Below are 20,395 nucleotides of genomic sequence, written 5' to 3'. Positions count from 1 at the left end.
ATTTGGGCATCCCACTTTAGTTTAAGCATTGGATATCTCCCATATAAGGCTTTAACTATTTAACATTTTATGAAGGTGTAGGCCACAACATTATATCCATGTATCACATATTGGAAACAAAAATCCCAATCATTTTGTTGCACATTAACAAAAAAAGAGCATTTGTTTTATTAACATTTAAGAACTTAGTGAGACTATTGAGTTCAAAATGAAGTGTTGAGATGAACATTTGATGTATGTTGAGCATCGCACAAGCTATCAGCTTTCCTTTTTGGAGCCTTGTATAGGCTATCCTGGTCACACCACCTATCAACTATTTCCCCCACTTCGATAATAACTTAGGTGGGAAAGAGCTTTGATGATGACCTTCATTTAAAATCATCAATGTGTGGCTCTAAAAGATTTGGCAAAACAAAAGCTATATGGCACATGATAAAAAATCTATCAGTACCAAAGCAAATCTAATGCTAAAAGCAATTACTAGTAGGAATGGGCCAATCAAATTGTAAGATATTTTGAAGGCTCGTCAAAATGATACAAGTTTGTCAAGGTGCATAAATTGAGAATAAAATTATATGGTCTAAATTGTTGTGAAAATGGCAAGGTCTTCACATTGCAATCAAATTTTAGTTTTGCAAGGAGGGAAAGTGGATTGATTCAATTGGGATTTTGCATGCGCCACTTGCAAATTTTGGAGAGAACATATACTTGAACATTCTGCTTGCTTGGCTTTCTAGAGTATTTTGAATTGATATTATTGCTGAGAAAGTGCGCACCTAACTTGCTTCTTTTAGTTGAATACTTGTCAGGAGGTAAAGAGGTCAACTTGACAATGGCTTGAGAAAAATAAGGCCCAATGCAAGAATGGCCATGTTTACCAACACCTAGTCCATTCTCAAAATTAGTCATACATGTGTTCAAGTGTTGCATTAGCAAGGTTGTTCATCATTAATGTTGTGAAATTAATAAGAAGACTGTTATGTAGTTGGTTGTTCAAGTAGTTTTAAGGGGAGTTGAGTTGGGCGTGAATGTATCAAAAAATTTCTCCCCCCTCGTGTCGCTCGCTCCCAACCACGAGAGAGAGAGAGAGAGAGAGAGAGAGAGAGAGAGAGAGACTCTCTCTTCCCCCCCCCCCCTTCCATCTAAAGCTGTGCTCTTTCCTTCTCCAAGAGTGTGTCTTGCCCCCCCTAAAGCCGTGTATGAACAAAAAAGCCTAGAGAGAGAGGAGGCTACCAGCAAGAGACACGTGCAAGAGAGAGAGAGAGAGAAGGCAGCTTAGTGTCTCCCATGCGTTTGGTGACTCTCTCATCACTTTACAAATCGAATCCCTGCTCGCTTTTTCTCATTCGGAAGTCGAATCGACAATTCAAACTTTTGTATTTCCCAGTCGATCTCGCAAAACGGACTCAAAACCAGTGCTGCCCATCGATCGATCGTTGTTGGGCGGCCGCTCGCTTTGATTTCGTCAAGTGCTTGACCCCGATTGAGCTGCCGAATTCGTTTGCCCTTGCTGCCGATCACATGGGCTGTGTAGAATTCTCCTCCTTGATTCACCTCCCTCACGCCTAGCCATTTTGGTCAGCTCATGTCGATCCCAAGTCAGTGATATCGAGCTGCGATTAGATTTCTGTCTCAGCTGAACGGGCGTATAGAGTCCTGAAGAACTTCGGTAATTGCTCCGGCCGTTTGTGATCTAATAAAGCCAAAATGCAAGTCATGGTTGTTGTCTGAAGTCGGCAGGAATCCTTACTTGGAAGACCGAGCTGCTTTTTCCTCGCCAATTGAGCTTCCTCACCGCTTTGACAGACGATGCGTCCGCTCCGATTTTGAGCCGGCGGGTCTTATGCTCGAAAGAGTTTCAATCATGGCGGGACGTAAATTGCGTCCGACCCATAGGCCTGCAGGCGTGCTGAGCGTTGTAGCCTCCCTTCTCAGATCAAAGCTCTCATCATCTATTACAGGCGGCATATTTTGCATTCTCATCATAACCGCTACAATTTTGATATGTTACGAGGTAATGATATGAGCGATGGTGGTGCGCGCACAGCTTTGATTTATGGGGACATCGGTTAATCTGATCCGCAGAAGTATTAGAAATTCGGGTGGAGAGAGAGAGAGAGAGAGATAGAGAGAGAGATTTCCTGTAATTTATCTTCATTCCTGATGCAGTCACGTTACATTATGTTGCACACCAAAACGGTGGCAGGGGACAACTTGGGACCAACACCTTGGCATTTGTTCTCCATCCCGCCTGCAGATACTTGGACCCTTGCGGCTCGATTCCCCACAATTGTGAAATGTAACTATTTGAGCTGTCTCAAACACACGCTTAGTTATCCTCCGGAGCGTGCAGTGTTTCAGTCTAATGATACACCGTCGTGCCCGGACTTTTTTCAATGGATTCACCAGGATCTAGCTCCGTGGAGTAAAAGCAAAATATCGATAGAAAGTCTCAAAGCTGCTCAGAAACATGCGGCTTTCCGGGTGGTCATTGTGGGAGGTCGTTTGTATACAGAATTTTACTATGCTTGTGTGCTGCCCAGGGCGATGTTTACTCTCTGGGGTATTTTGCAGCTTTTGGACAAATACCCCGGTATGATTCCAGATGTGGACTTGATGTTTGACTGTATGGACAGGCCGGTAGTGTTGAGAGCAGATTATAAGGACAAGGGACCTCCTCCTCCCCTTTTCCGATACTGTGGCAACCAGGATACTTTTGACATTCCTTTCCCGGACTGGTCTTTCTGGGGATGGTCTCTCTCTCTCTCTCTCTCTCTCTGTCTCTGTCTCTGTCTGTCTCTCTCGCTCTCTTTCTCCCTCCCCCCCTCTCTCATGTATTTTTATAGCTCATATGTATACAGAGAACATCCACACAGGCGGACACATGCACGCATGTATTGGTTGCATGTGTACTTACAAGCAGTTTTGACTAAATGCCAAAAGGTCTAGGTAGAGTTAAAAATCTGTTTTTTAATAAATTGCATAATGCAGCCCAAGGATTACTCTGTATTTGGCCTTCACATTGAGTTACTCAGCATGGATAGTGGTCATGGTAGGTGCCATTATTTTAATGGATAAATTGGCCCCTATCATTTGTGGTGGATTGCAAACTACATTTATTGGGCTTCAGTTGGCATTAAATCATATTCACAATATTTAAGTTGAATTTTTTCAGCATTCAGGCTAGTTTTAAGTGAAAGTGTGTCACAAGTCCCCATGTATTTTTGCTAACTGGAAGGATGGAGATATAGCGATAAACTAAGAACAGCTTTCTCAGAGTTTCATTGGGCTTAGTAATCTCCATTTTGCTTTGTTAGTGCTGCTTGTGTGCTAGAGATGGAACTTGAAATGGAAGGCATAGAGGCCCAGCCACCGCTGCACCCTCAAGAATTTCAGAACATGGGGTTCTCCTGTGTGGGCAGTCACTTCAGCCTCTACTGTGTCAGCGTGGCGCTTGGCCTCTGCAGCTGTCAAGAGACTCTTTGAAGAGTTAGCCATGGCTGAAGAGGACTGGCAGCAAGTTTGCAAAGGGGCTTTTAAAAAGACATTTAATGAGGGGAGCCGTCTATCTTGGAGGAAAACCCTGCTAGGAACCAGAATATGAATTCCAATGAGGTTTTGGAGTTTTATATGGACTTCCATTGCAGATGTGTCATCCTGTACTTGTGGATGCAGTTCTTAAGGCAATATACTTATGGAGGTGGGTCCACTGTAAAGACATCCTACAATATGGCTTAGAGAAGGTCTGGTTGTTCTGGATTTACTCTTACGCAAGCATGCTGAGCTCTAAATATATTATTAATGAAACTTTGACAAAACAAAGGCTTCATTAAGAGGAAACCTTATGTACTCGATTCCTCAAATCTGTAGTGCCGAGACAGCATCGTCCAGTGTAGATTTCTCTGCCAGCTTGGCCTCAACTATAATAAATTGGTCGAGAGAATTGATACACTGGGGCAGGTGAAAAGAGAGGCTAAGGTGGACTTGGAAAGGTCAACTCTAAGCAGGCCTCCAAGGCAATACAGAGCATGCTGTGTATGAGACATGGTAAATTTTGTGCCAGGTAGTATTCGTTTAGAAAGGTAAGGAGGCAGCTCACGAGAGGGCCTTAGAAGGATGCTCATGTGATAGCAAAGAGGATAGAATGTTCACAACTTCAAAAGGTCTGTATGAGACCTCGATGACCAAGGAAAACATCTGTAAGGACGTCGTATATGTATAAATGCATCCAGAAACTCGCCTGAACTCATGCCATAGAAGCAAAATGAAAGTGTATTTTTAACCTCACCTTAGTCACCTGTATGGTGAAATACCATAAACTCCATCACACTTTGCTGGGACTAGCTACTATTACATTCCCAGTCATATTATCATCACCTAAGGATGGGTGCAGACCCCTATACACCCCCCTCCCCAGCCCATGAGCATTGAGTGCTGATAATAAATCCGACCACATTCTCTTCAACCAAGCTATAACTGGTTGATGCCAATGTGATTTTCTGAGCCTCTCCCAAGCAAACAGATCTAAGAAAAAAGGCTTAGCAAATGAAACTGGTAGGGAAACACACCTCTAAAATACAAGTGAGAGAGAAGTAGAAGTATAATTTATTAGCGTCCTCGGGGGGCCAAAAAGAGAGAGAGAGAGAGAGAGAGAGAGAGAGAGAGAGAGAGAGTTTGGATATACATATGCATGTAGATCATAAAAAGGTATGGCTATACATGTGTGTGTGAGAGAGAGAGAGAGAGAGAGAGAGAGAGAGAGAGAGAGATCATAAAAAGGTATTTGAAAGACTGAAGGGCCTTTGAGACTGAAAAGACCAGATACTATGAGCTGAATGGGTGGAGCCTCTATGGGACATCTATACCCAAGACAAGTGCAACATAAACATAAAAATACTAGTACAAAGTGCAAAGTGTCTGAGCCTACAGGGAGCAAGGAAGCTGTCTATGGTGTCACTGTGGTGATCCTTTGGATGCTGGCAGAGGAGTCAAGCCCACAGGAGGCTCTGGTGATGTATGGGGCTGTGGCAGCATAAAACCCATGATAGAGCATTGGCAACAATCAACATGTATGGTCCGCTGTGGTCTCCTAGCTGTAGCCCTACGCCGGATAAGTGCCACTGTCACACCTGTCAGCCGTGCCTCTGGTTTGTTGAACATGGAGGGAAGATCCCTGAGCCTGATTTGTGCATCGACCCCAGACGGGTGTAGGTCTCGGCTATGCCGTCTCCCCAGGGCTTGCTAGCTCGTGCCATTGAACTGAAGAAACTCAGTGATTCCACTCGGAGTGGAATCTGGCTGGACACCATGACCTTGTCTATGTGCCTTGAGCAGCTGGTCTTTGTGTGAGTAAGAAGCAAGACTGCGTGTCTCTCTCCTCTAGTGAAGCAGAATACAAAGCTGCAAATTCAGCCACTATGGAATGTATGTGGTTAAGGAACATGGCTGTGTCATGGGCATGCAGCAGCAGTTCTGGGCTCCGTACAGCCATGTAGCAGGTCCAAGGCAGCTTCAGCAGGTCCCAGCCAGCAGGTCTGCAGATCTAGGGCTAAAGACCTCCTTTTATAGGCCCAGGCCTGGTTAGACTGCCACAAATCAGGTTGGTTTTGTGATAGACAGCCCAGATCTAGTGGGCCATGTTGGCAAGCAGCCCTACCAGGTAGGCCAAGATCCACACTAACATATGAATTTGTGTGTGTGTGTGCGCGCGCGCTATGCATTGTGTGTTTCTGTGAGAGAGAGAGAGAGAGAGATTATGCTTGGATTTGTGTTGTTACATATGAATTTGTGTGTGTGTGTGTGTGTGTGTGTGTGAGAGAGAGAGAGAGAGAGAGAGAGAGAGAGAGATTATGCTTCCAAAATGTTAATTTAGACCTTGGAATCTGGTTCCTCAGGCCCCAGATAGATATGCTTCCTTGGACTGAAGAACTGGAAGACATTTACAAAGCTTCAAAAAATCTTGAGTGGGAGAAGAGACATCCGACTGCCTATTGGAAAGGAAATCCAAATGTTGGTTCTCCAGTGAGAGAAGAACTTTTGACATGCAATTCCACTGAGGAAAATGATTGGGGTGCTCAGATTTTTCGGCAGGTGCGAATCACTTACAGATATATCTAGAAAAGAGAAGATCAATAACTTTGCATACTTCAGTGAGAAACAGTTCCTCATATATTTTTTTGTACAGGATTGGTGGGCAGAGGTTATGGCAGGATACAAGAACTCAAAGCTTTCAGAGCAATGTAAGCACAGGTACAAACACTTTCCTGGTTGGTCTTTAGCCAGCATATGCCTTCTGGAACGCTTGTGCCCACTGATCACCTCATTTACCATCCATTGACTAAAACCGCTAAGAATCTCCCATGAGGGTGCAGAAAGAAGCAGCCTTTGCTTTGTGTGCACTCCTAGACTTAAATAAAGATATATTTGTCAGCCTGGTTCTCATGGCAAAAACTGTGGATAACATACTGTCTTTAATGACTTTCGAGCCCGATGAACACATCCTTACTCTGGTATGTGTACTAAAAAATCTCCTGTCAGCAGGCAAGGCCGTATTTGTTGATGAAATTTATGCCAACAATGGAGTTGAAACATTAGTAGATCTATTGAATCCTGGTCTATGTACTGCATCTTGATATTGAAATAGTGCTGGAGCTAGCTTGCTGGAGCTAGCTTGTACATGTGACCACCTTCGTCTAGGACTTATAAGATGAGGAGGGATGGCGAAGTACACAAGCCCAGCTATGCATGGTGATTAGACTCGTGTAATGTGATACATTGTGTGTTGTGTTTGTGTTGAGCATGCTTGTTTGTTGGAGTCTGTTGAGGAGCAATCTCAACTCAACATTATTTGCGAATATGTATCAATAAAAATGCAAGGGTCCTTAAAGGACATATATGGATGTGAATAACCCTTAATCCTATTGTGGCATGTATGTATTCATTTTTGTTCATGATACAAGTAGTGTTCAGTTATGACTCTCCTTTCTCTACGTATCCACGTTTGCATAGTGTGAGTCTGTTTTTGTGCACTCCCTCATTCTGTCATGGTCTGAGAGAGTGTGTTGTGAGGCTTAAGTTTCTCTATTCCATTCTCTTCCTTGTCCATCTTGTAGAAGGTGAGTTGCACTCTGTTTTCGGTCGGAAATCTTGTGTGCCATAAATTGTGGCTATTAACATAAGCTGGGGCATTTGTGAGGACCTTATGCAATCCGTGCAGACACTGGGAAAGTGGTCAGTAGACTGCATAGTCGGACTTCCACAACCTATATGGGTCACAGATGCCAGGCATGAACAACAATGTATAATTTTACATCCGAATAGTGAAGCCCATGATTATACTATGCATGTATGGGCCATGGCTATAGGCCATAGCTTGAAAATGCTTAGATAGGAAGATAAGACATAACATAGTATGCAAATGAATAATTCTTGTAGGTTATGCATAGACTTTGTATAACCGAAGAAAGGCTGTCAGACGTGCTCAAAGTAGAGCAAGATGGAATGTGATAGTCACATCTTTGGATGGATCTTCAAGAACTGGGATATGCGGGTGTGTATATTGATGATGCCCATAGACTAATTGAGATTTGCATAGTATCCCCATGATATTGGTTTGGACTTTTCTCTTTGATCACGTTTGACTCACGAATTGTAATTTTCACTTGTTTTCAGGATTTATCTACTTCTCTTCTATGTACAAGGAGAAAGAAATATGTTGTAGAAGAATTGAAAGCTCAAATGGACTTAGCTTAGATTTCCTATGGGAATCTGGGAGTGAGATCGCATGACATAGAATGTTTTGATCAGCTAGAGGCCTCAATTGAGCCTAAACTTGATAATGATAAATTCTAACCTAAGCATTCTCTTAGGGATGACTTATAGTGGTATGAGACATCATAAGGATGGTTTGGAGTTTTTTATGACATGCTGAATTAACTTCTAGAAGTTTGGAATGATGTCAAGATTCATTGTGTTGTGGAATATATTTTTGGTGAATCCAATTGAAGAGAGAATACCAGTTTAAATATGGAGATTTTCCCTGCTTGATTTAGAGGATGTAAACACCTTGAGGGGGGAAGTATGTTACATTGTTGGCTAGCCATGGGTCAGTAGTAGCTAGCCCAAGGGTTAGGTGAGACCCTGTAGGGTGAGGCTATTAGCTTAGGGTGGAAGGCCAAGCACTAAGGTAAATAAATACCATCTTGATTAGAGGTGTAAGAGGTATTCCCTGCTTGATTTACGAGGATGTAAACACCTTGAGGGGGGAAGTATGTTACATTGTTGGCTAGCCATGGGTTAGTAGTAGCTAGCCCAAAGGTTAGGTGAGACCCTATAGGGTGAGGCTATTAGCTTAGGGTGGAAGGCCAAGCACTAAGGTAAATAAATACCATCTTGATTAGAGGTGTAAGAGGTAAAAAGATGTTTAGGCTATATTTAGCTGTGACCAAGGCCATATATTGGCATGAGGGCTTGGGCCATGGGGATTCATTAATCAGGGTATGTCCGTGGTATGGGATGCAAGTGTTACTAGCCTAGAGTCTACCCGTGACCTCTATGTGCTCGGGGGTGACAAGAGCTCTATGGTTGGGTGGTGAGTTTCAGATGGTGATTCTTGTGGTTCGGTTCCTAGTCTCTGGCTTGGTGAAGATGACCTGGGTAGCTGACTTGAGGAGAGAGTTGTCTCGATATAACTACCCATAAACAGGGATAAAGGAGCATATGATGTTCTTGGTATGATGCTCGCAGTATGTGTTTATGTCTGTGTACATATGTGTAGTCCATGCAGCTTTCAAACATCACGTACTTGTCTCGGGCATGCAGAATCCATAGTCCTATAAGATAACTAATCAAACTTCCTTGGTTTTTGACATTCTTAGAATGCTTTCCAAGTTGAAAAGGTCCTTTGATGATACGTTTTCATCGACTATCATATTGCATCTGTATCCTTTTCCAGAGTACATTATATGTCCATGTACCACAACGCACATGATTTGTACAATTGCCTATATTCAATTAGTATGAGGACATTTTGCAGAACATCAGCTCTTCTTCAATCTTCAAGCTGTATAAAGGCAGGGCCTACAGTACGTATTGCTCTTTTGGAGAGTTTGATGCCACAATAATGACAAAAGCATGGTTTAGTGTCATTGGATAGTCACCTTATGTTTCGATTTCTATTGATCTCATACAATTGAGCTCTTATTTTCACCATATCCTTGTGTCTCCCCCTTTTGCTTTGCTTCCCCCCTTTTATTACTTTCCCAACATTACTTTATTTCCTTTTCTTTTTTGCTTTATTGACAAGCTTTCAAAGTGTGTTCTGTTTTCCTGTATAAAATGTTCAAATTCTTCCATATAAATCTATCTTTCTTCCAATTTACTAATAGATGGTATAGGTTTGTGACTCGCTGGTCTGGTTATATCCACTGCATGGTTACCCCCTATGCCTTTCGGACTGCCTGACATGATATGATTTCTATTTGCAGATTCAAAATTTATGCAGAGGGGCATGCATGGTCTGTGAGCTTCAAATATATACTAGCTTGTGATTCACCCGTACTCGTAGCAACTCCCACATACCATGAATTTTTTACTCGGGGCCTTATCCCAAAGGTACATTATTGGCCAGTAAGGCGAGAAAGGTTATGCCAGTCCATAAAATTTGCAGTTGATTGGGGTAACAAGCATTCATCTGAGGTCAGTTTGTCCCAATTGCCGAAGGCCTCTCCCCCTCCCTCTCCCCCTCTTTCTTTCTCTCTTCTTCTTCTCTTTCTCTCTTATTTATGCAAATACTTGGTCATGGCACCAAAGGTATTTCGTGTGCTTTTGCTTTGCACATTACTGGTTGACATCTTCTTTAACAGCATCCAAGTTCATCCTTGTATTTAACTTAACATCATGCAGGTTCAGAAATTAGACTCATCCTCTTAAGCATGTGCCACCTATGTCAGTGGTTTGTTTGAAAATGATAGCTGACTGTTCATGCTAATTGATTTCAGCTAAGAGACGTGTAATTCAAAAATTATCCCGGTAGGATTTCAAGGAAAAACTAAAAGTGAATCACTTCTCCATGCTAACCAAATAGGGTGGCAAGATGGCTAATTCAAATAAGAGTTTGGGTGTGGAGGTTCATATCAAAGTATACTGTATTCCCTTGATAGGTCCCACGCGGTTTTACTTGCGCCAATCTTGCATCAAGCACGCGTTAGAGCATGTGGCATTGAATGATGAGTTCCTAGTCCTTGGAGCAATGCGACTTAGTCAAGGGCGGAGGTATGGTAGCTTAAGAAGCAGATGTCGTGATGTTCTTTCAATGGGATATCTGAATGAGGGAAATGGAGGATATTTGTTGGAGATCAATGCTCTATTCCTCAAGGTTTGTTGGAGGGTTGTTAGTTTGACTAGATCAGAAACCCAATTGTGGTAGATGTCAAGAGTTCTTCAAGACATGTGATGAAGTCTGATTCAATGAGGCTGCAAGATTGGGAGGACAGAAAATGCTTTCTTTCTCTAGTTAGCATAGGAAATAAGGCGTTTCTGTTGATACTGTTTTGTGAAAAATTAGTGAAAGGCCATATGGGGCTTTTAGTGGCTTTTAGTGGGTAGTAGTATGGGAGGCTGTACCGGGGTTTTGGTAAATTCACCTATGCTGTGGAGCCTAGAGGGAGGTGGGGGTTCGTGGGGGCTTTCGCACATGCCTCGTTGTGTGCCGATCAAGCCATTGGATCCCAGGTTGTGTAATTAAATGCATGTTGGATGGTCATGTTCCCATGTTGGGGGGGTAGAATGGTTAGGTTCTTGGAGGGTTGAGGTGTAGTGTAAATAGAAAAGGAAGGGTCTAGTGGATAAGGGGATGGAGAGTTCTAGAGAGAGGGGGGAGATGTGGAAAGAGGTTTTACTGTTTGACGGGGGCGGATAGGAGGGAGGTAGATGGATGTGTGGTGTATAGTTTTTGGGGGAACAATGGAAGCAGGGCTTAGTTTTGGAGTTTTCAATCTCCTCACCTGTTCCTGGATTCAGAATTCTGTAAATTAATTTCGTATTTACATTTTGGTGTCTTCGCCCCCGGCGACAGGTTGGTCACCTAGAAAGAGGGTGGATTACGATGAAGAATGCTTGAGCAAAAGGGCGGGTGGAAGAGGCGACATCTATGACAGTGGAGCATCAAGCTCTTTGGGAAAGCATAAGGGAGTCGGCCTATCAAGTTGAGATTACATGTGGACATGAAGGAAAAAGGGTCGATTAGAGTGGAAGACGCGGTATGGTAATGATGAATGCAATTGGGAAGCGATGAGAGAGACTATTTGAAGCTACACTTGGATAGCGATGCAGGCAATGTGACGAGCATTATATAGCATGATTGAGATGGCGCTATTGGTAATGTAGCTTGATTGATAATGGCAATGAGGAGAGGTTTTGGCAGCTAGGTGATGGAATTTGGGTGAGGCAGAACAAAGCATGAACTGGTTGGGTGAACGGAAGAAGTTTGCAAGATTCTGATGAGTGATGTATGGCAACATGAGATGACCAGCATTGGGCAACAAGTCTCTTTGGCATAAATTTTGATGCAGGATGCAAAGGTGCTGATTAATGATCTGTACAGGTTATAGGTGGGAGCTGACTTGCAAAGTTCCACATGGGAAAACGGTGAAAAAGTCACAGCCAAGAGCAAGGGAGCTCGAGTACCTTTAGGATGTGTCTTGCTTTACTGATGGAGGGGCCACGACTCTTTGGATTCAAGGATGTTCATTCATTTGTTTGCCATGATAGGAGGGAATGAGACATTCAGGGATCATAGATGATATGGATAAAGGAGACTCTCTTGCACAAGGACTGACAAGTTTTGCAGCTCTTTGTTCCGCACATTGCCAGATGATGTGTAGGATAGTTGGAAGTTGCTGTGTAGGACCTTGATTCAAAGGTTTTCAAGGAGACAGAATCGGGCGTCGATATCTGACTTTCAGATGAGTGTGGAGATGCTTGGTTTGACTCTGTTAAGCTGTTTGATAGTGTGGATATTGTGCATGATTGGCTTCAATACAAATGCTATATGGATGCTTTGTTGTTGAAGTGGCCGAAGAGGATTTTTTAACATGGTTGTCGACATATACGAAAGCTGTACACTATACACTTTGATGAGAATCTAGGTCTATATAGAGGAAGAAGCAGCATGAGAAGCATGAGGAAATGGCACGTGCGACGTTTTTGGAAGTAGAGAAGGTCGGTTGGAACAGGTGAATACAGTCTATCAAGAAGAATGTTGAAGAGATCATAGTCACCGAGGAGGATAGCACAGAATCGTACACTTGCATAGTAGCTGTGAATCGTCCACTTGCATAGTAGCCGTGAATTCGTAGGATATAAAGGACATTTTTGGGAGCAATTTTTTGGGTGCATGCTTTGAGTTTGTGGATGTCTTTGATGGTTTAAATGGCCTATTGGATGAAGAGGATGGTGACAACATTGGTCAGTCCTTAGGTCAGCGACCTGCTGTAGAAAAGAGGCCAAGAGACCCTGTAGACTGTATGCAGGCAAGGATGCCCTTTGAGATGGATAGTTATGATGCAGTGTCAGAGGATTCCTCCATGGTGACAATCATGGATCATTCCAGGTAAAGTCAAAAGGGGTTGATTGTATGCATTCGAACATGCCCTCAGCCCGTCCAGTCTCAATGCATAATTGGTGCGAGGAAACACAGAACTGCCTGAGAAAATTCTCGAAGAGTGGGGGAGGTGGATCCGTGTGTAGCCTGGTGGGAAAGGCAGTGATCTCTGTAGCAGCTGAGCTTCACAGTGTTACAACATAGGGACTGTTTGGACAAAAACCCTGTGCACAGAATGAAGTCAAATCCTCAGTGATCTCTCTCAGAACAGAAGCACTCAATGATATTTTACACAGACAATAAAGCATGTAGAAGGAGAAGAAGAACTCAGTAGATTCATCCACAATTGTGGGAAACTGCCCAAGGATGAGCCAGAAACATTCAGCCAGAGATGCTTGGCAGAATAGCAATCCAGGATGATTGCTTCCTACTGAGAACTACAGAAGAGATAGATGTGAGAATACTCCTTCAGACTGGGGGCCCTTCAGAGGCTCAAAGTTGCTGTGAAGAATGTCCAGAAATAGCCGCCTATTTATAGGTAACAAGGGGGCGTGGGCCCTGCCAAAATAGCTGACTAATCTATAGGTGATACCTGATTGGGTCTGGAACATGCCTGACTGGAATTGCCGACCTGTTGGTTGTAGATTCTGTTGCTGCTTAAGGCGCCTACTGCAAGGCTTATAAATAGGCCTTAGCAGTGCAGTTCAACTGCTGTTTCTCCAGCCCTCTGCCATGCAGACCTGCTGTCCTTCATCAAGACTGATCCATTTTCAGGTGCAGACAGTATTCCAAAACAGCTCCACCCTGTGTGCATCAGTTCCAACCTAGGTACTCCTTCCTTCCTCAGTGCCCTGATCCCTTATCCTCATCATATGGGGGCTGACAGGTGGGTCAGTGACACTTGTAAAACACCCTCTCAATGACTCAACTATGGGCCAACGCCCATGCATCTAATGAGATTCTCCAATTGCTCTCTAGGAAGGGACTTGGTAAAAATGTCAGAGATGTTATCCACTGTTGGATAGTAAAGCAGCTTCACGATCTCATCCTGAGTCAAATGAAGTGGTATGCTTTGTATGAGCATGGAATACCGGGTTCTTTGCAATTGCTATGCAACTAATGTTGTTGCACACGATCACCATCACCTCCTCTTGAAGGACTCCCATGTCCTCCAGTATCCATTTGAGCCAAATGGACTCACATGCTGCTAAACAAGCTGCCCTGTATTCTGCCTCCGTGGAAGACATCGCAACCATAGGTTGCTTCAGCACTGTTACTGCAAAAGCAATATCTGTCCTGGTATTAGTTAAATACAGAATTGAGACGTGTGTTCGTTGCTCAGCTTTGTCCTGACCTCCATTGGGATTGGTGCTTCTTTGCATTCCTCAATCTGAAATCTTTTCAGCACCTCCGGACAGTACTTCTCTTGACAAATGAAGATGCTGTCATTCTTTTGCCCTAGTTTTATACCAGGGAAATAATGAAGAAGTCCTAAATTTGTCATTTTGAACTCCTGCATTAAGAGTCCTTAGACCTCTTGGATCTTCCTCCTGGATAATTAGATCATCAACATAAAGGATAATGATCATGGTCTTACCTCCTCCTGTGAAGAGGAAGAGGTTAGGATCAGATGGACTACGAGATAGGCCGATCTATAGAAGTAGTCATCCATCCTCTAGTGCCACGTCCTAGCCTCTAGGGGCCCGTTTCAGCCCATAAAGTGCTCTGCGGAGCCTGCATACCTGCTTGTTGGAGTTTGGTAGGTCAGCAAAACGGAGCTGTCAGGTCCAGTTCAGAAGTCTGCAAGCAAATCTGCAGTATGCGCAGCAGACTGCAGCATCCAAGGCCTGTTTGGAGTGCACTGGCAGGTGCAGCAATGGCACCTGGACACGTTGCCAGATTGTGCATCAGTTAGAGCACTTTGGGTCTACAGATCAGGTTGGGGCAGTCTGTAGAGCAGAATATATCCTTGGATAGGAAAGATTCGTGTGCGATGGTCCATCCTTGGACGAGAATTTTCTCTCTCTACAGCATTGTTTATTTACTGTCTGCACCTCTATATCTCTCTACACTAGTACACAGAATTTGGATTTGAAATTAACGTTGTGTGATTCTTGGGATTCTTGGGCACTATCTTGTTTTATCTATCTTCCACGAGGAGCATTGGTTCTAGCAAGCAACCTCCAACACCCTGATTTTCTAGCACTTCTTGCCTTCTCCTGGCTGTCGGAAGCTGCTTAACATACACTTCTTCTGTAATGAATGGGAAAAAGTGGTTAATTTAGGGATGGTTTAGTGAGGGTTAGAGGGGATAATGGAGGGGACTGTATAAGTCCAAGCCCTCCACTCTTGTAACACTTTTTGATGTGACATCTAATCCTATCTACTCCCCCCTCCTTCCTCCCATGTGCTGTCTATACTCTCTCTCCCAACATCTCTCTCTCTCTCTCTCTCTCTCTCTCTCTCTCTGTCTCTCTCTTTCTCCAATCTGCCCCGGCCTCCTTCATTGCATTGGTATCAGAGCTCCGACCCTGACCTTTACTTTCCCCTCACCTTCATTCCAAATTACAACAACAGGCTAATGCACATCAGGTGCCCAACACAGGGCAATGCCATTGACTATGCCAACCTCGATGCAAAGGGCCACTCAAGCTCAGAGGGAGCATGATCCCAAAGGTAGAGCAAGCGCCGAACGCTCAAGCAAGCACTGAACAGGGCCAACAGGTGCTTCAGCCTAGCAGCAACGGACAACAACTAGCAGCGTCCAGCCTTATTTTCCTCCGTTTGAGCTACAACAATGAGTAAAAGTGCCAGGCCAAGCACAATGACTCTACTAGTGACAACAACATAGAAGGCAAGAATTTCCATGACAACCAACCACAGCGCAAAATGGTGCTCTTGCTATCTTTTTGACAATAGAAAGGGCTCAATAGCCGTCGATGGGGATTTAGATGCTGACGATCGAACAACGCGATGCTGTTCCCATCCTGGTGTCATGGATTGTTCGTTGTTCAGGCGTCTGGTGCTGTTTGGACCTCTGGTAGGAAACAACAGACTCAGTTGAGGACTCATTGAAGCCGAATCGTGTTTGTGCCTCTGCTCTCAGCTGAGAGCGCCACCCACTTTGTTGCCGCCTAACCCTTATGCCCAGCTGCAAGTAAACATTACCAAGGGCCCCAATTTCACAGCCCCGATTGTTATCACAACAGTCGTCGTACCGCCATCATTGTACAACCCCAAGCCTTTTAGAAGTAATTATGACCCTGACCTGCTATCCCAACAGTCCCAACACGCCTCATGTCGCGTTGTCCGTCTGCGTAGCCATGCCCATGCGCCGCCCAGTATGCCGTGCTCATGAGCTTGCCTCTGCCCTCGCCGATGCCTTGCAAACAAATCAGGTCAATTTTTCTAAGGTTAGTCTAACTCTAGGTTAGTTGGGCTAGGTTAGTAGGTCTAGTTAGGTTGAGTTAGCTTGGGTTAGGGTAGTTAGTTTGGGTCAGGTTTGGTTAGTTTGGGTTAGGTTACGCCAAGCTAACTAGGGGTAAGTAAAGTAGTGGTTAGGTTAGGTTAGACTAACTGAGCGTCTTAGTTGTCTTCGAAGTCCTAGGTTAGGTGGTGTCCTAACTGTCTTAGGTGACCTAGGAATCCCCCACCCTTGCCGCCCCGCCCCCCCCCCCCCAAAAAAAAAAGAGAGCAAGAAGGACAGTTTTGCCAACCTCTCTCCAAGACCTTCCACAGCCCCATTTGGCTCGTTTGGGCTCTATTTTGAAGCCTCTTCATCAATCTTCCTCTCGAGCTTTGCCGCCAGTGTTACTACACATTGTATTAGGGAGCTGGCCGAGTGCATTGCAACCTCTTCACCCACCTTCTTTTGAGCCCCTCCATAGGTATAAGATAGGCAGAAGTTCACAAGTGCATACATTTGGCACAGGGGACACATTCATTACACACCATGGGACAGCGAGATGCAAATGGATGGAACATGGGGCAACATGCCTCTAGTTTGGGGCAGCTTATAAAGGGCTTTAAGTAGCATGCAACAAGCTTAGGGAAGCTTCAACGTGAGGAAGACTCACAGCCCAGTGGAATCCTTCGGATTACCATCCGCAATCTGTTGTATCCCCTTACATTGGATGTGTTGCATCAGGTATTTTCTCCCTTTGGGTTTATTGAGAGGATTGTCCTGCATCCGTCTTCAGCTGGTCTTCAAGCTAAAATGCAATTTACCTCACGGGCTAGTGCATTGCGAGCACGAAACAGCTTGCATGGTCGGGATGTTTATGACGGTTGTTGTACCTTACACATTCAGCTGTTAGCTTTGAGAGAGATGTCCTATGCTCAATATGGAGATACAAACTCCATAGAGCAGCCACCTAGGGGAGTTATGCCAAGGGCTATGCAAGCCTATAAAAGTAGACACCCAACATCTGAGGAAAATGTAGATATGCCCATGCTGGTAATGCAGACAAACATCTGGTTATTTTCAGGTGATTACAGCTGCAAATGCAAAAGGGTTTTGTGGGGATAGCTGCTCACTTGATGGAAAGCAAGAGAAGGGCTGTTATATCAGTTTTCAGAAGCAATACATTGCTCCGGATGATGCCCTGACAGTTCAGTATACTAATGGAAGAGGTAACTATATGCAGGGTGATGGAACAAGCCTACATAGCTGTGGTGTCTTTAACCCTAGATCTTCCAATCATGGTCAAGTCCTAGGGACGTAACATGTTCACTGCCACAAAATTTTATGAGAATTTTAGTCTACTTCTAGAGAGAAGTTTGTCTACTTTTCCTCTCTAGTAGATCAGACCCATCTCATGATCAACATTTACTATCTCTGACTGCATGAAATATGCACAAGCATTTATGTCTTTTCTTAGACCCTACCTACTTCTCCTCTCTAGTAGATAGGATCAATGATCATTTTATTAGATCCATCTCACAAGTAGTATTTACTTGGTCTGGCTGCATGAAACATACATAACGATGTATGTCTGCTCTTGTACTCTTTAGCTGAATAGATTATGGATTGAGTATAGGGAATGGAGTTCAGAAGATCTCTTTCTGCTTTCTCTTTCACTTGTCTCTTTTTCCTTGTTAATCATCTCTTAGCATGTTCTGTTCTTTTAGTCATGTTTATTCAGGTATCGTGAAAGTTCTAGGCAACAACTATGTAGATTATACATAAAGTGAAGCTCAATACAAGTGTGACACATGGTAGTTTGATGTGCTTAGAGAATGACTCTCTGCATGTTTGTGAGCCAGGCAAAGACAATAGGGAAGGCTGGTCAGGACTTTGTATGGAGGAATCTCAAAATTGATCATGTGTATGATTATATGTTCCATTTGCTTAGTGAGTACGCAAAGTTGCAAAATTTCCAGCCAGTGGTTCCTTCAAATGGGCAAATACTCTGCAAGAATGCTATTCTATGCTTCATTGACGACCCAAAAAGCAAAAATTTTCTTCAGCAAACTGAATTGAAAGTCTCAAAGGTGCCACCCTGTGGCATGGCACAGCCAGATGACAATTTTATTGTGGACCTGGAGGACCTGAAGCAGAACAACACAAGAGAGATATGGACCTGGGAAGACATGGCTCAGAAGGAAAGCAAAAGCTAGTCGGGTGCTTGGCAGTCTAAGGATTTCAACTTCCACAAGACTGATGGAGAGAGTTCACTCAAATGTTTTACTCTATGTTGGGTTATTTTTTTCCACAGTTCAATTTGGCAGGTGTTCCATTGTGAAGATGCTCAACCAGAAGTTATTATCACCAGTATATAATGTCCTTACAGCAGATCCCTTGAATTGTGGTATGGCCTATGGGGACACGGCAATTACTCTTAGCAGCTGCTGAAAAGCTCCCAAATTGGATGATTCAGGTATGAGATCCATTGTTATTCTCTCAGGCAGCTATATGTTTGGAAAATTATGCATCATGTTGAAGCTTGTACTTGCTGCTTGTAATCACCTATGACAATTCAATGTTAATTGGAGCGAAGGCTCTTTCTTACCAGCTGATTCCAATGTAAAGACGTATGTTGTCACGATATAGATCTGCGGGATCTGTTTTCAAGAGAGCCTTACCTAAGTCATGATCATGAGAATGGAACTGCTAATGTTGGGATCACAAGATGCATATCGCATTTGAAATGCAAGCTGAACTGAATAAATAAGGACGGAGGGTGCAGTCTAGATCAAAGGACAAGAACTATGCTTTTTCTAGATCCTCGTGTTACTATTGCATGCATATAAGGGTGAAGAAAAGAGGCAGAAAACGATGTGAAATTTTACTAAGAAAGTAAAGTGGAAACCTTAACTGATGGATGGGGCTTGGACCTAGGCTGGGACTCTGGCCATCTACATGGCGAATCATAGGTGGTGTATTGAAGGTCCTTTGGACGGGCTCAGGTGGTATGGGACGCCTGGGTTAGATATGGGACGCTTGAGTTGAGTTGTAGCCCACGTGCTCGGGGGTGGTCGGGAGGATCGAGGTGCTTGCGCTATGATTCTTGTTGGATCGAGGACGAGATTCTAGGTCAGTGATAGGGTGAGATCTTGCGGGGTCGTGCCATTTGGTATCAGAGCCGCCCTCTCACGACAGGTAGAAAGGTGAAATAGTGTAGGAGATTTCCAGGTACGATTCTCACGACAAGTAGAAAGGTGAAGTAGTGCAGGAGGTTTCTAGGTACGATTCTCATATCTACTTAGGATTTTCCAGATTGTCTTCTGTTCAAGACGAACATATGGGGTTGGCAGTTGCATTGGTAACTAGTGAAATCGTTGGATTTCTTTGACTAGTTGGGATTCCTATGTGGGAACGCCTTTAGAGAAGGAATTTGACGTTGGATTATCATATGAGAATTCGGAATCGTTGATCAGTTAGTTGTTTGAGGAAGGAACATAATGTAGGAGATTCGATGAGGTTGATGAATGATGCGATTGCATGAGCGCTTGGCGAGCTCTTGCGATGGGGATGATAAAAAGGGTAGGATTAGGCCGTATAGGATTGGAGAGGCCGGGTGCAATTATCTAGGGCTGGATTGGGCTTATGAATTAGGACGAAGGAGTAGCTCGCTGCTGATTGTTGCGGGCTGCGATGCTTTTCTGACGATCTACCACAACCTTAGCTTTGATTTCCTTGTACACAAGGATTGGGTACGAAAAGCAACGCTTTCCAACAATAACTGCATGGTGCAAATCTCGTCCAAATGCCATGTTTTGATCGTCTCTATCTGATGTGCCAGGAGCGCCTTTCTTCTTCGATGCATTAGCGCAACAGCATGGACATGTGTGGGCCTGCGTAGACTATTGCGTAGGAGATGGTTGATGTGAGCCTGGCATTTAGGGGACCGCTACCTTTGAGATCATTGCACAACGCTTCACTATTTTTTTGATTCGGCCAAGAATAGAAAGCAATGCTATTTTTAGGCAGCATGCTTTTGGAAAAGCATGGATGAGCTTTTCCTAAAGGCTATTTGTGTTTTTGGTTCAAAGCATAAGGATTTTGGGATCCCCACCTTTATAAGACTCCAGCCCTTGCTCTATTTCCCCGATTTCCCCTTCACCCTCTTTGTTGTCCTTCCTCAATCGTCTACTGTTCATACCTTGCTTGCTGTTCCTATGGAAGGCCATCAAAGCAATTAAACTCCATCCTTGGACTATTGTTTTATGGAGATGGAGGACGAGGCTACATCGGAGATTATTCCTCATAGACCTCATGACCTACTACGAGAAATGGATTCCTTAATGGATATACTTAGGCCAGCTCTTCATTACTATAAAACCCCTTAGTAC

General features: G+C 43.9%; 1 protein-coding gene across 1 annotated transcript; it reads left to right on the top strand.

Moving 5' to 3' along the window:
- The first annotated feature begins 1,334 nt into the window (after window positions 1-1,334).
- On the top strand, window positions 1,335-18,620 carry LOC147890856 (O-glucosyltransferase rumi-like protein (DUF821)). Its single transcript, XM_087389620.1, has 7 exons — window positions 1,335-1,669; window positions 1,807-2,014; window positions 2,170-2,753; window positions 5,895-6,090; window positions 6,185-6,249; window positions 9,486-9,696; window positions 17,867-18,620. Exons 2-7 carry the CDS (start codon window positions 1,844-1,846, stop codon window positions 18,218-18,220), a joined length of 1,581 nt encoding a protein of 526 aa, XP_087245746.1. The 5' UTR covers window positions 1,335-1,669; window positions 1,807-1,843; the 3' UTR covers window positions 18,221-18,620.
- Window positions 18,621-20,395: the final 1,775 nt, after the last annotated feature.

This window comes from Dipteris shenzhenensis, chromosome 18 (genome assembly GCF_047967505.1).
Source record: "Dipteris shenzhenensis isolate YYH24624 ecotype China chromosome 18, Dip_SZ_1.0, whole genome shotgun sequence".
NCBI lineage: Eukaryota > Viridiplantae > Streptophyta > Polypodiopsida > Gleicheniales > Dipteridaceae > Dipteris > Dipteris shenzhenensis.
This window is presented reverse-complemented; position numbering and strand designations above follow the sequence as displayed.